The sequence below is a fragment of the Varanus komodoensis genome, unplaced genomic scaffold (assembly GCF_004798865.1).
Source record: "Varanus komodoensis strain SLA01 unplaced genomic scaffold, ASM479886v1 scaffold9, whole genome shotgun sequence".
Lineage (NCBI taxonomy): Eukaryota > Metazoa > Chordata > Lepidosauria > Squamata > Varanidae > Varanus > Varanus komodoensis.
Window position 1 is genome coordinate 27,374,960 of NW_025336598.1, and position 16,493 is coordinate 27,391,452.

Genomic DNA, 16,493 nt, shown 5'->3' on the forward strand with positions numbered 1-16,493 from the left:
CATGCGTGCGCGCGCGCGCACACACTAGAAAAGAGCCAGGGAAAGTGTGGAGATGTGAGAGATGTCACAGCTCACTGTGGATGCTCATGGGTCTTCCCACCTCTGATGTACACAATGACAACTTCACACTGAGAGCCAGTGTGGTGTAGTGGTTAAGAGCATGGGCCTGGGACTCAGACGATCCGGGTTCGAGTCCCCGCTCGGCCATGGAGCCAACTGGGTGGCTTTGGGCCAGTCACAGACTCTCAGCCCAACCTACCTCACAGGGTTGTTGTTGTGGGGATAAGATGGAGGAGGAGATGTAAGCTGCCTTGAGCCCTTTGAGGAAAAAGGCAGGATATAAATCTATCTATCTATCTATCTATATCTATCTATCTATCTATCTATCTATCTATCTATCTATATATATATTTGACTTCTGCAACGCGCTCTACGTGGGGCTACCCTTGAAGACGGTCCGGGTACTTCAACTGGTTCAAAATATCACTGCCAGGCTGCTGACGGGGACTGGGCGTTATGTTCACATGACTCCAGTCCTCCGTCAGCTTCACTGGCTCCCCATTGAAGTCCGGGCCCAATTCAAGGTGTTGGTGATGACCTATAAAGCCCTAAACGGCTTGGGTCCTGGTTACCTGAAGGAGCGCTTACATCCATATACGCCCGCCTGCCCCTTGAGATCAGCGGGAGAGGCCCTTCTCCGGGAACCCTCCGTGAAAGAAATCAGGAGGGTGGGTACTCGGAGGAAGGCTTTCTCTGCGGTGGCGCGTAATCTATGGAATGCGCTCCCCAGAGAGGTCCGCCTGGTGCCGTCGTTATTTGTTTTTCGGCGCCAGGCGAAGACCTTTTTATTTAAGCGTCATTTTAACTGTTAATATTATTGGATTTTATCTGGCCAGGGCGACTTATTTTATATTGTTATTTTTTATATTTTAACTTAATGCTTGCATTTTACAAACATTTTAACTTAATGTTATAACTTAATGTTTGTATTTTAACTTAATGTTGTGAGCCGCCCCGAGGCTTCGGCGAATGGGGCGGCATAAAAATGTTTTAATAAATAAATAAATAAATAAATATAAAAATAAAATGATCAGAGTCACTGACTGAGGACTTGAGACTTTCTGCCTACATCAGACATCATTATTTCTCTTTTTTTAAATATGCATTTTATAATGCCTTGATTGGTACCACTTTAACATAGTGCACCCATGATGTTAAATGAATGTTCGAACCTCATGAAAAATGAAGCATGCTGCCCACATCCCACAACAATGGCATGCTTTGCCATGCAGATCACATGGTGTTTCATGACTTTGGGTGAACCCCACGTGCTGAACCTGGACCTCACATTCCGTTCCACTGGCCTTGCACAGGCTCAACACGCTAAGGACTGAAACTAACAAAAGAAGCAGTGGTGAACTCATCAGCATTTACACCAGAAAGTCCATAAAGAATGCATCAAAGGCAGTAGCTCACACTGTCCATTTAAAAAAAGGGAAATCCTTAATTAGCAAGGTAATTAGCATTCTGGACAGAACTCCATGCTATGCACAAGTGATTATCTTGGGCCCTTGAACAAGGATACTGCAAACCTGCCTGTGCTTAAACCCGTTTGTTTAATCCTGTCCTTCCTAGAATTCTCAGTTTAAACTTTTCTGTGTTCTGACCTAATGGGGCAATCATTGCTAAACAGCCTTTACCATCAGAATGAATTGCTGGTCGGGGCTTGGGGTCCTGCGGATACACACCAGGAAGTTGAGAGCACAGCACAGGGATGCTTCCGACAATGCACTGAATGCTCTCCCCTTTGTCCCTTTCATATATGGCAGGGCGGCTAGACTTGCTTAATGGAAGAGCCAGATATGGTAAATGTCAGATGCTTGAGAGTTAAAAGTGGAGCTGCATGTGGCTCCCAAGCCTCTGTCTAGCCACCCCGATATATGGTATCACCTGTATCCTTTAGTAGTATCATCGACAGAAGGATCTTATGATCGTTGTAGAACACAAGCTGAATGTGAGACAACAAATGTGATGTTGAGCAAATGCTCAACGAAAGAGCAAATGGTATTTGGAACTGCATTAACAGAAGGAGGGCTCCCAGATCACTGGTTCCCTTCTGTTTGGCACTAGTTAGGTCCCATCTTGAGTAATGTGTCCAGTTCTGGGCTCCACAGGTAAGAAGGATGCAAACAAACTGGAAAAGTTTCGGTGGAGGACAACAAAGATGATCAGGGGACTGGAAACAAGGTCGTATGAGGAGAGACTGAAGAACTGCGCATGTTTAGCCTGCAGAAGAGAAGACTGAGGGAAGAAATGATGGCACTTCTCAAAGACATGAAAGGCTGTCACAGAGGAAGGCCAGCATCTCTTCTCAATTATCCCAGAGTGCAGGGCACGGAATAATGGCTCAAGCTACAGGAAGCCAGGCTCTGGATGGACATCTGGGAAAACTTCCTCACTGTTAGAGCAGAATGGCAAGGGCACCAATTACCATGGGAGGCTGGAGACATTCAAGAGGCTGTTGGACGTTTATCTGTCCAGGATGTTTTAACTCGGAGTCCTGCACTGAGCAGGGGCTTGGACTCAACGACCTTGTAGCCCTTTCCAGTTCTATTCTATGATTCTATGGCATCAATCACCCATCTCCATGTCACCACTGGTGACAAAGGAATGGAGAAGGCACTGGATGCATACAACACAATGGCACTATCACTGGGTAAAACAATACATCATATTATCGGAGAGAACTCCATGTAGGGATCAATTTTTCAGAGACAGACCTGCATAATACATAACACCTAAGTTCCCCTTCCATTTAATTTGGGTTCAATGCAATTCTAAAATCCATGTGGGTGTCATTGAGGTGAACTGGTGCTATAGATTCATATCCATCCATCCATCCATCCATCCATCCACAAAATATTAAAATATTACATAATAGTTTCTGCTTCTGAGAGAATAGTCATGATAAACTAGAAAGAAAGCCCATGAGTGTACAATCACTTCACCACTGCCATTCCAGCTGTCCAAAAAAGAAAGAAAGAAAGACCACTGTGGGACCAGAAGTTCAGGTAAGGTGGGAGCATTGACAGACTGCGATTTTCAAGCCTTCCCAGCTTCCCAGAGAAGTTCCTCTCCCTTTGGGGCAACTGCACTTACTCTGTCATCTCCCTTCTATCAATATATTTGTTGGTAGGCCAGCGGGAGAAAAAGCATCACAGGGCACAGGTGCACTGGCTTTTCTGGTCTCACCAACACCAAATTCCACAGGCCCCTAACCAAGAGTGCACCCCAAAAACTCAAGTCTCAAAAGCCACTCTCTTCTTTCCTAAATCCTCTCATCTCATCTGAACTTCTGTGACACGCCTTAACTGGAAATGGGAATCGAGCAATGATGTCAAAGTCTAGTAGGAGAGACGCCAGGGGTGGGGAACCTCTCAGCTGAAAGGCCAAACTCAATTTTGGAGATGCTCATTGAAGCTGCTTTCTAGAAGGGGCTGAACAGAAAAGGGCTGGGGCCAAAAATACGCCCTCGCCCCCAACATATTGTAGCTTAAAGCTCTTATTGCCAGTAAGAAAGCCTTAAGAAAGGCACTTCAACCTTGCACACTACAGGAGGGGGCAGGGGAGGAACAATATCTGGGAGGCCACCAAATGATTGGTGGTTGGAGAAAACAGGGTGGAGCAAGGAGTCAGGGCTGTGGCCTTCTCAGGATCCCTGGAGGGCCAAATTCAACGCTCGGGTCTGAGGTTCCCCACCTCTGTAATAAAAGAAGTGACCAACCATTGTTTCAGAGGTCACAAACCTAGATAGCTATTCATCATCAGATCGGTGGTTTTGACACTAGGAGGCAGTGTTTTGTACACAAACTGATCAGGGTTAGCATTAGACACACTTGTCAAAAAAAGAAGACCTGTACATGTGAGCAGAGAAAGAAGATGCAGAGAGGAAAGAAGGACAAGTTAAGCAGAGACAAGAGCAGCACGGAGTCTTGGAGGTGACCTGAGGTACAGCAGAAGCATTTACCAATATAAACACCGACTAGTGCTGTACAAAAGACATATTGACCTGGTTCACACAACTTAACAACCTCCCATGGATTAAATTACTGCACTGGATGCTACGTGGAGCAGATCTTGCCCAGGATTGTTAAGTTAGATTATTTAAGGGTTGTCTAACTTTCAAATATTCCCTGCCACCCATGGTAAGGCAGACACACATGGACACAATGAAAAAATGATACCCGCTGGCACCCACCACAACACGACAACCTCTCAGGCTCACCGTCGTGTCATGTGAACCAGGTCATTGTGACACTGCGCTTCATTAATCAAGCAACAGCGACCAAATGAAAAGTCTGCTGATGATAGATTCAGGGATGTACATGCAGGAGATTTATGATACAGCTTCATTATCAGCAAAAGTCAACAAGTTGTCACTGCCATATTTATTTCAGCAAGTCGGAAACTCTTTTGTAATGCCTGGAAGCCATAACTCACCCTTCTGTTGTCTTGTCAAGCAAACATGCAAAGCCGCGCTTGGGACAATCCGCAGCATGTGCGCTCCCCTCACACATCCGCTGATCTGCTTTAAGTGTGTGTGTGAAGCTGCTACAATGATGGCACCAATTTATGCCTCAGTGTCCCTACCTGGACACTTAACCACCCAGATCATTAACCCTGAAAGAAGCTAGGAAAGGCAGCCACGTGACAGCCGCAAGTGGGAGGGATGCTTTTCCACAGCTTGTTTGGAAGCTCTTTCCTTGATAGAGTGGAATCCCAAGATTCTTCTCAGAGAAAGGAAGCAAACTCATGCAGCTGCTGACTATATAAATCCCCCCTTGCAATTCCTTCCCTGCAGCATCGACTGATTTGTCACCTCCAACCAAATCCCAGGCCATTTTTCTACATAATCCATCAGGCAATCTAATCTAAATTACTGGGAAGGATTTTTTTTTAAACACTTTCAAGCTTTCATCAGGTTTACCATCAGCTCTGGAGGCTCAAGGTGCAGCAACAAAATATCATCATGATCATTTGCCGTGATGCATTCTCAAAATCTCACACCCTCACACCACGGCCGCAAGACTGGGGCTGTGACAATCACCCAATGACGCGGTGAGAAAAAGAGCAGCCGGACTCTCCAAGAGTCGGAGTGGGAAACTGGTGAACTGGAGCTTGACATGAAGGTGCTTCAGTCCCTGCCGTTTGGCCCCATGCCTTGTGCAGCCAGGCATGCCCTGTTGCCAGGCAAGAGCGTGGGGGTGAAGGGGATGAGGAGGGTGGGGATGGCATCAGCATTCCCAGCCTTCAACGATGGGGGGCTGGACCTCCGCCAGCCCCAGTGTGGGACCCCAAGCCTGAAGTTCCTCCCCCGCTTCAACATAAAAATGTCTGCATGCATCCCACTGTGCATCCCACAGGCCCTACCAAACTGGGCCATGATCATCTTTTGATTATCCCTTGCATTAAAACTTTTGCAAAGCAAAAGCGGGGCAGCCTTGGCAGTTAGCTGAGCATTTGGGAGTGCTAGCTTGATGCTTCCGCTGGGAAAACCACTCTCAGCCATCAAAGCGCCGTTTCAGTGGGAAAGGATTCCGGAGTTTTCCCTGCGCCATGCTTGAGGTCACGTGACAGCAGGCCCTTGCCTCTCATCCCGTACTTACCATGCGGGCAGAGCAGTGATTGCAGCCATGGCACACACGTGAGCGTGTCCTTCTCCGCGCACCCACGTGTCCTCTCAGCTTAGCAGCTCTTAGGGCTTTCTCAGCCAGAGTACTGTTTTTACACTTCAAAGAGGCCACAAAAATGGAGTAGGAAGAGCGCCCTGACTGAACTGCAAAGTGGGAGTAGGGGGTGTCTGAAAGTGAACCACGTTCCAGCAGCGTTAGGTCATTGCTCCATACGTGTGCCGCAATTTTCTGGAGATCTCAGAAGAGCTTAAGCCTACCTAAGTAACTGTTGGCTGGAACAGGAACTAGGCTCTCATCTTGGGTTCTCTCACCACCCACTTCATAAGGCCCATCCTCAAAGATTCCCCTTTCCATTAGGGTGAAATTCTTTTGCTCTGCACGAACCATTCCTAGAAGGATGAGATGGCAAAAACAAAAAACAAAACAAAAAGTGGGATGAATGACAAAGGCAGGGGAGGGACAGTAACGTAATCCATGAACCTTAATAAGAAAAAAAGAAAGAAAAAGCAACAATGGTCTGATTTCGTGGAGAATGGAGGGAAGAACCATAATGTAACACGCTGTACCATGTGTCCAGTTCTGGAGTTATGAAAGTTTAGCAATGCCAAGGAAGGTTCTCAGATGCATGGGATCAGGGCCAGGTGTGGAAACAACCGTGTATCGCCTTGGTAGCACAGCATGCCATGTAGACACATTTCCCAATTTTTTCTTCTTCGTATATTTGAGATCTGCAGAATCTGCAGAATCTGGATTATCTTGGCAGGGCAGCAAGCCAGGAAGGAAGAGGAGCAGCATGGTAGGAGTCGGTAAGGAGGCTGTGACGGGCTTGGCAAGGCACCGGAAAGGTGAGTAAGCCACAGCAGTATGTCAATCCCCCACCCCCGAGTGCCAGCTCATTCCCTTAATTGCCATCACTGAGTGCATCTTCTCCTGGCATCTGATAGGATGGTACGAAACCCCCTAAAACCCACAGATGGTTACAGGGCTCTGGGAGGTTTCTTAACCCCTCTAATCACCCTCCCCTGCTGCATTCAGATGACACAACAAACCGTGTTTCATGAGGGTAATTAGGGAAATGATCTGGCATGTGTGGGGATGGTTAGCAAGCCACATGGCTTATTAGCTATCCTTGTGTTCTGCAAACTGGGCCAGAGAAACAAGAGCTGTAGGGAAGAACGCAAAGTGGGGACAGCACAGGTGCCTTGAGATGGCCAGGCAGAAGGCTTCGAAAAGGAGTGTGAGGCTGCAGCCTGACACACTCCTAGCCTAAAGTACATGTTCCAACCGTCAGCTTTTTGTGGATCCCAAATTCTTCTTTTGTGGGGGAAACAAACATTCAAAGGACACAGGGTCCAGGAAAAGCGGCCTCCTCCCATTTCAAGGAGAAGCCGTCTATACAGGAAGTTACAAAGCCTTCCCCTTTCTACTATTTACTCAGACTTGAAGAGGGGAAGAAGGAACTCTTGCCTTCCATCCCAAGATAAGGTAATTTGAAGAAAATCAGCAGAAAGGCTTTCTGTCCCCTCCTTCCACCTGTAACCCATTGTGCAGCCCTCCCTCAGGTCTCTTTCAAGGGTCAGCCCCCCCCCCCCCCCCGCCAACATGGAAGGGGGCCCACCAGCCCGCTGGGGGGGGGCGGAAGGGCTTGGTGGGGGGCAATTCCCCCCCCCCCCCATGTGAATACGAGATGGCACTTCACACCAGCCAGAGCACTGCTGTTGCTCTTCAGTGTATACACCTATTTGTAAATTTAATGCCATATTCTTTCAAGCACTAGCACCATCACATTTGAAATGTTCGTATCAAAATACCTGCTTTGGCTGGATGAAGAACTAACTCTCTCCTACCTGCAACAATTCACTCCCACCCACTTTGGAAAGAAAGCCCTTCTATTTCAACAGGTGTATTAACAATATACCCTCAAAAATGCAGATGATTTTCTGAGTATATAAAAGAGCACTCTGAAAAAACCAAGTGCCGTGACAATAAGTGCTTGAAATTAAAGCCACGTGATGGCTCAATTTGAAATACCATATCAGGACGTCAGATTTCCCTGCAAAAAGTCCCCTGTGGGGAAGGGCAGCTTTCCCCACAAGGCCCCCTTGGGCCAAGGCTCAGGGATGCTGCATGGATCATGTGTCGGGCGCAGGTGTGCAGCAGAAGGGTTTATCGCAGGGATGAAAGGTCCCAGGAGAAAAGAATTCCACAGCTGTTGGCAGAGCAGAGAGCGGTAAGAAAAACAATGCTTTCTCGAAAAAGAAAAGAATAGCAGGACAGAAGATTTCACAGCTTTTCATCAGAAATAAGCAGAGGCAAATCCCACGGCTCTTTAATTCGCAATCTGTCTGGATTTCAAGTATGTTTTCTTTTTCCAAAGGGGTTAATGCATTGTTACCTGGCTACAGGTATTTAATGATCACCTAGGCTATTTCTACAAAAGTTGATGATTTCTTCCTGCCTCGCCTTCCACAGCATTTGAACAGCATTTGATGGACTCTTTCCAGTTTCTTCTTCTAAGAAAATGTATATATAGATGTTTGTTTGTGTCTTTAGGGACTCCAGTGAAAAACACACATGCTTTCAGTTCCATAAGTCCCTTCCCTGGACACCCAAGAGGGTGGAGAACCCTCCTTCAGAGAGGTTCTTGGGGACAACCTTCCAGCGATAGGCAGGGAAAGGGAGGCAGGGCCAAAATACAAAAGATACCAGCATATTTTAGCTTACAGCTCTTGCTACCAGGGGTGACATTTCAACCTTCTTGAATGAGTGGAAAAAACTGGACAAAAACTGGGAAACTACCAAATGATCAATGGGTGGTGGAAAAGGGGCGTGGCCTTATGGAAAACCCTAGCAGGATGGATTCATTTCCCAATCCAAGGGTTCCCTACCCCCGTCCTAGCAATCTGTATCCAGACTAGGGAAGTAGGAACTGGAGATCAGCAGGGGCACCACACACACTACAGGGAGAACGCCCCACAAGGATCAGATCCCTTCTTTCCAGTCCTGTTTCCTACACTTTCCATGTCCTGCATGACTGGGATTTCTATACCCTGGAAACAAGCCATGGTCTGGTTCTTTGGAACTTCAGTCTGGCTATTGCTGGATTAAGTACAGAAGCAGATGGACCATGGTGAGAACCAGCGGGGCCATTTTTATTCTCACAATTTAGTGGAAGGGCTGATTCCAGAGCATGGAAAGCAGATATGCCCTGTGTTTGCAGGCTCTTTAAGCGTTTTGGAGAAGAGTGAAAAGGGCAGCATTTGTACAGCAGAAGAGTTTGCAAAGCGCAGAGCCGGTTGCTGTTTCTTTCGTAAGAAATGGAACCCCTAGGCCATTATCCAGTGTTCATAATCTGCCCACGCCCGCTCGGTTGTGTTGGGGGTGGGAATGGCCACCAGCCCAATGGGAAGCTGGTGTTTCTGACACCGATCCTGGAAACTAATTGAAAGAAGTTTTTCTTGAATGGGACAGATTTAATGGATCTCCCTTCCAGAGTTCTCCTGACTAGTTTCATTCCAGAAACACTCGTTTCAGCTAGTTTCCAGTTGCTGCGAAAAGCAGTATCTTCCCGTGGGTCTGGTAGTTTCTGCCAGTGCAAGGGCAGGACTGGATACTCGTCTTCATCTGGAAGCAGATCGGAGGAGCGCAAAAAAAGGCATACCTTTCCAGTTATAGGTCCCTGGTGCCCCAAATACAATATAATGGTAATCCTTGGTAAAAGTGGCGGCGACACCTTGCTGACATGAACCAAACTTCTCATGGCCTCTCAACCGGCCCTGGCAAAACCCCCAGTCTGCACCATCCATATTATCATTCTTGTTGATAGTAAGATCCTGGCTCAGGACATAGCAATTTCCAAAGATATCTCGGGTTTCCATTTCTGTGTTTGTGAACTGCCTTTTCTCATAGCGATGTGCACAGGTCTGTAAAGTAAAGAAACAAAAACAAAAATGCCCACAGATAAGCAAAACACGATCCATTACCCTGCAAAGGAAATGGAAAATGGTGCACTTGTACAGTTCTGCTTACTTACTCAAGAATAGGCCCCATCAAACTCTGTAAGATAGTCTTTGGGGACATGGAAAAAGAGACTTCCTTGGAAGGCTATAATGTTTTATTTATTTTAGCAGTAGCAGCGTATATCCCATATTCTTCATGTGGTAATCAGTGCACATGGTGCAATATATAAAACAAATATAAAATTACCCCAATATAAAATTACCCCAACCCCCTCCCCAGCCCAAATATCAACTAAAATATGAATCATGGAGATATCAGTGCTAAAAAAGCCTCATATATAAGAGAATTGCTCAACAGAGAGACTTCTGAAATAGCCCTGCTTTGGACAAATATCTAAAAGAAGAAAGGGTTGAGAACTGGGGAAAAGCATTTCAAGACGTCATTGCAGCTCCTGAGGAGGCCCCATGCCTGGCACAGATTTTGGGTAATGCAACACTGCAGTCCTCCAGTTGTTTTGGCCTACAGTGGCCATCAACCAGCACAGCCAAATGTGAGGGAAGATGGGAGCTGTAGGCCAAAACATTGGAAGACCATAACTTGCCCACTCCTGGCCTAGAAGCCCTCATTGGATAGTCACACCTGAGCTCAGATCTTGATGTACAAGCTAGAATGATTACCTACTACCCAAAATAAGTGCATAGGCAGTATTTTGCAGGAGAAAGCATTTCTCTTATTAGCAGATAGAAGGAACTGTGCCTTCTTGGTGCTACCTTTGGCCATGGGCTTTTGCTCACCCAGACTGTATGGCAGGATGAACTCCTGAAAGATCTGATGGATCCTAAAGAAAGCATGCTGCAAGTGGACAGACCCATCCCTCAGGGCAAAACTAATGTAACTGGCTGCACACATCTGTGCTGATTTAATTGGAAGTTAATCCCACCATTTTTAATGGCTCTTACTCTCAGGTATGCATGCCTAGGACTGCAACCTGAAAGTGTGCCAAGACATTAAGAGAAACTTCAGCTGGAACCTTATACCCACCTACTTAAAAACAAGCCCCACTGATTTAATGTGGTTTATGGTTACTATTGCACTGGTAGAACCCCTAAATATTGCAGATGTTTTTCCAGTTGATGACACCAGCAACAACACCCACAGTCCAAACATCAAAAATAGAAACAATCCCATATTTCTCAGCTCCTATAGCAGGTGCTACATCTCTCTTTGTGTTTTTCAGTAAAATATCAGCATAAACATTGGGGGAAATATCATTAATTAAGTCTAACAAAATGTTTAGAAGCTGGTGATTCCTGGAAAACTTACCACGACTTTCCCACCAGGGCCTTGACTTTGGACAGTTACACCCATCCATTGATCTTCCTTGCTTTCTGTTTTCAGATCAACTGAAAAATCAACACAAGCTGTTTCCATATACTGCTCCTTTATTTATTTGCCAACATATTATTTTAACTAGGAATCCATTGACTCACTTCATTTGTTACCTGGAAACATCTGTAGATGGCACTGTTTGTCTAGAATATCAATACAAGGCGAAGTCTCAACTGACTGTCAGTGTTGGCCAACTTGTGGCATCCCAGATGTTGTGGCCATAACTTCCATCAGCATTAGCCAGCGTAGCAAATGGTGAGCAGGTTATGAGAGTTGTAGGACAAAATATCTGGAGGGCCTCACACTGCCCTTACTTATTAATTATATTTATGCCCTGCCTTTTTTCTTCCAAGAACTCAAGGTGGCTCACTTAATCCTCCTCTCAATCTTATCCTTTACTGCACAATGGAAATAGCCGATTCCAAAGGTCCCCGGTGCGGCTCCCAGAGATGCCAGGAAGCCGCTGGAAGCCACCGTCGTGCCTGCACAGCTCTCCCCTCTTTTTGCCCTTAAAAAGTGTTTTACAAAAAACCTTGAGAAATGTGAGGCTGGTTTTCTCTCTCTGGCTTTCTAGCCCCGACCTCTTTGATTCGCTGTCTCCCCTTCCCTACCATTATTTCTCTCCCCACCACCTCTGGAGCTCACTTCCGACTGGCCCGGCCCCCATGGCAGCAATTGTATGACCAACCCCTGCCTCAGTGGAAGCCATTTTGTGATGGTGGCTGCAGCAGCTTCTCAGATTTCCAAATGTGCCCACAGGTCCTGGTGAATTTATACAAACAGGACTACAGCAGTATCAGGGTGGCAGTGCGGAATGCTCCCCATTCAGGATTCTCACAACTCCCTTCCCTCCCTTCCCTTCCCAGTCCTCTTTTTCTGTTCCCCTTCCTCCAACAGTCAGCAACCTAAGCCCACTGAGCATGTTCGGTCCTCACTGGGCTGTTGTTGGGGGCTGTTTTCTCTCATGGTTTTTTCCTTGAAGTTCGGTATTTCTGCAAAACTTAGGAATCCGCCAAGGACATCTCCCTCTTGTGTCAAAGACCTGCTGCTTTGACTATTGGCATCTGAGATTGCTATATATATATTCAGTGGTCTTAATTTTGTGCTGATTATGAACTGCTTAGACATATAATGACACCGTGACTCCTCTACAAACTGCTTGAATTATCTGGACATGGCTACTGGAAGGCCACGACGCACAGGCAGCCCTCCTCTACCACCCACACACAAAGATTAAGAACATAGGATGAACCAGACTGGATCCGACCAAGAGTTCACCTAGCATTCCAGCGTCCTGTTTCAACAGAGGCCAACAAGAAACCCAAGGCAGGACAGATGCACTAGAGCCCTCCAGTTGTGGTATCCAACAACAGGTACACAGAGGCGTGCTGCCTCCCAGACTGGAGAAGCCATTGATAGACTTATCCTCCATGAAATGTGTCTAAGCCCCCTTTAAAGCCAGTCACACTGGTGGCCACCACTGCATCTTGCAGGAGCGAATTCCATCGTTTGCTTTGTGAAAAAGTGCTTCCTTTTATCTGTCCTGAATCTCCACCAATCAGCTTTGGGGGACCACCCCCGGTTCTAGAATAATGAGAGAAAGAGAAATGCATCTCCCTCTTCACTTTCTTCACACCATGCATAATTCTGAATATCTCCCTCATGGGAGCTCAGAAAAGCACAGGAGGTATAACTCAGGGGCAGAGCACCTCTCTGCATGTGGAAGGCCCTAGGGTTGATCCCCAGCAGCTCTAGCTGGTCCAGTAAAAACTCCTGCTGGAAACTTGCAAAGCCACTGCTAATCATTCTCAATAATTCTCAGCTAGAGGGACCAATGGCCTGACCCAGTATAAAGTAATTCCCTATCAGAAGATCTTGAGGGCTGTGCACATGTCGTCAAGGGCTCCCAATGCATCAATTAAGTCAACTGATAACTAAGACTCCTCCAGTGGTTTAAATAAGAAATAATGACACTCTGGCCTAAACAGAACAAAATCTAGATATTGCTGAGCTCACCTTCTTCATCAAATTGTATACGTTCGCACGACTTAGCTGGAGAGGCAATGTCACAGCTGTACAGCCCTCCCGTTCTGTTGGCTCGCTGGGATGGGAAAGCTTTTTGACGAGGTGCACCAACCAGCAACCTATGAAATAAACAACAGAGTGCATTTGAGGAATTGAATTTTTAAAAATGAGGGGAAGAAAATAAAATGCAAGCTTCAGCATTTGCTACTTTCTAGGGCAGAACCTCTTCTTTTGGAACCTCTTTCAACCCAAGAGTTCCTTTGCAGAGCAACTTTTGGGGGAGGCATACTAGTGGTTGGAGGGGGAGAAATGCTAATGGGGCTGAGTTAAAAATACAAGGATGTTTTAGCTTAAAGCACTTACTGCAGTAACTAAACCTTAGGAGAGTTACTAATCCTCCAGTAACTACAAGGCCATAGCATTTTATGATAAGGAAAAGATTCAATACAAGCTGGGAAACTAACTGGCAACTGGGGGGAACGAATGGGGCCAGGGGAAGGGAAAGGGGACATGATCATATGGGGATTGGGACTCTAGGAGGACCAGATTTGGCCCCACAACTGAGGTTCATCACTCCTGGCATTATTCTTCACTACTGCTCGCTCTTCCTTTCTCTCTCTCTCTCTCTCTCTCTCTCTCTCTCTCTCTCTCTCTTTCATCATCTTCTTCTCATTCATAAGTTTAAAGAGGAAGTAAACATAATTTTGGCATAGTATTTACATGAGCAGATTACAAAAGAATGGGGAAGTAATCAAGAATTAAGTATCTTTATTTGGAGCCACGCCGAACCAAATTCCACAGAAATGTGCAAGTGCTTGAAAGTGTTTGAATTCTTCAGAAAGCTTCCTTAGGCTAGATGTTACACACTACAGGAAATTGTGGAGAAGTACTGACCCATCCCTTGCTCTTTGTACCAATTAATTGATTCAGAGCTCTGGAGGGCTGAAAAGTTAAATATTATTGTAGAATGCAGCTTAGTTGTAATAGATAACCTGCTAACACAATATAGCCCCACTGTGGATCTCAGATTTTTTCTTCCTCATGGACCAATACAGCTGTCTTTTGGGTTTTCTTTAAAAAAATGTTTCTTGATTATATATCATACAGGGAGATATATATGTTTTAAATTTAAAATGTTTACCGATTGTGTTTCCAGTTACACACACGCATCCAGGCCATAAGCACAAAAAGTGTATGAAGCAGCCCTATGCCTCCCCTTCAGGCAGCTCTGCAAATGCATTCACATGGATCTGTGTTTGCACTCACAGCTCCGGGCGCGTCAGAGCACCCAGCAGGTCGAGGGAAAGGACAGCAGGAGAAGCCGTCTTTTGCCTGCATTTCTGCATCCACAGTGGCTGGACTCCTGCTAGGTTTTCTTTTACTGAGCGCAGCAGGACAAAGCGAGCCCAGGCAGGTGGTGAGGGAGGCGAGCCAGCAGCAGGGCCCGCCGTCCTGGGCACCTCTTCACACAAGGGACCTGTGACAGGGCTACTGCTGCTCCTCTGACTCACGAACCGTGACTTTCCCTTATGTGAATTAAGCCAGGGCATAATCCTGTCCATGTTGAGACAGAAAATTCTCTAGTGTAGCCAACTAGGCAACGCTGAGGTTCGCAGGACTCTTTTCCGTCTGCACATGCATGGCATACATACAATGACCCTGCTGCCGTGCCCCACGCTGCTGGACCGCCCTCGCCCCCGTCACTCTTCCCCCCACTCCACCTTCCACTGCGGCCTCAATATGGCGAGAGAGAGGGAGAAAGGGCCAGAGCAGTAGAGAGCTACCTGCCTTCCCCGATGGCCATTCTTCTTCAGCAGGTGGCGCCCTTGAGCATCACCAAAGGATGGTGCCAACGGGCATTGCCCATTTGACGTTGCTCTGAAGCAGGTTCTGGCACCAGCTCCTTTGCTGGAGTGAGGCCAATTGGTATAGCTACTGTTGATCTTACTGCATCTTATTGTAAGCCACCCAGAGAGCCCTCTGGGCTATGGGGCAGTCTATAAATGTTAAAAATAAATCACTAAAATATCACATAAATACTCTATGAAATGTATATTCATTGATATCTGCTTTGTTACCCAGAAACCTCTTCTACCACCTGTTGCCACATTTAATTTGTTATGCTTTAACCACTCTAAAAGCCACCTCCACACCTGCCAAAACAAGAGTCTGGCCCATGCTTTTCTACCACCAGACTTGCGCCTAGGTGACTTGCGCACCCAAACAAAAGGGAAAATGGTTTGTGGCGGCCTGGATCGTTTTGCTTCAAGCACCGGTACGTTCTTTAAAAGAATCCCCTACATTTAAACTTTGTTTCAAATAGAGAACAACCAAAGAGCTGAGGGAGACCCTTTTCTTCCCACTCTACTAGTTTTCTGCCTGTTGTTTTAAGATGGAAGAATATGCAAACAAGCAGCTCTGAGGTTTGCTCCCTCAGAGCTTTGATCTAATCACAAGTATGGGGGGGGGGGTTCACCCATCCTGTCCCCTTCCCCCAGTCTCTCCAATTAGAACAAAATATGAGGAACTCTTTGCCCCTTTCACCAGTGCCTTACTGGATCCTCCCTTCCTTTTTAGAAAATAAAGTACTGGGTGTACTACATGATGTGCTGAAAGGGGGAATGAATTAAAACTTCCTTTCTGTTCTCCAAACCAGGCACAGTGGTCACAGGGGAACAGGATGCATGGGCAAAGTTTTCACTAGCACCACTGAAACCCAGACATGGTTTTGTCCATTTCACTGAGAGCATTAGGGAAAGAAGGTGGAATCAGCAGGCCCAGTGAAAGCAACCTCGTCTGTTCTCCCAGAAACAGTGAGAGAAACCGGCCAGGGAGAATCTGAGGAGGCTTCTAGTCCTCCGCACCCACAGACATATTTCCATGCAGGACTGAGGAGTTACAACGTGAACAGAATCCCTCCCCAAATGTCGCACCGTGATGAGAAAACATGGTGGCTGAAGGCCTGTTCGCAGGCATACTCCTCCACCCAGAACACGCAGGAAGTCTGAAATGCAGCTGCAGATCCACCTTGCTTCAAGGCTGCCAACTGCTAAAATGTAGCTGCGGGTCTGTTCAAATTGCGCTTCTGATTTTCACATACACCCTCTGAATATGGAATCTTACAAATGCATTAAGCAGCATGTGTGAAATCCATCTGGATGCACCCACCCTGCTCAACACGGCATTTCCTGCCATGTAGGCAGGGCAGGACCCACAGCTCAGTGGAGGAGCGCAGCCCGACTTTCTCCCACCAGGTGCCCTCCAAATGAATTGGGCTAGAGCCCCCACCATTCTAAGCCAAAATGGCTATGGTGGTGGTGGGTGGAGAGAGCTGTGATCCATTGCTTCTGGAGGGCATCCGGTCAGCAAGAGCTGCCACATGCTTAGCTGCAAAAAATTCTAGAGGCAGCTGCTAGAGAAGGAAGC

At 46.7% G+C, this 16,493-nt stretch overlaps 1 protein-coding gene across 1 annotated transcript in view; it reads right to left on the reverse strand.

Moving 5' to 3' along the window:
• ITGA6 (integrin subunit alpha 6) overlaps positions 1-16,493 on the reverse strand; it is a 67,628-nt gene that overhangs the window by 28,570 nt on the left and 22,565 nt on the right. The window contains exons 2-7 of the mRNA XM_044418283.1: positions 13,059-13,186; positions 10,977-11,056; positions 9,355-9,616; positions 5,951-6,082; positions 5,667-5,836; positions 4,286-4,407 (exon numbers count right to left, since the gene is read on the reverse strand). Of these exons, the coding sequence (XP_044274218.1) occupies positions 4,286-4,407; positions 5,667-5,836; positions 5,951-6,082; positions 9,355-9,616; positions 10,977-11,056; positions 13,059-13,186 (894 nt within the window). The remainder of the gene's footprint in view (positions 1-4,285; positions 4,408-5,666; positions 5,837-5,950; positions 6,083-9,354; positions 9,617-10,976; positions 11,057-13,058; positions 13,187-16,493) is intronic.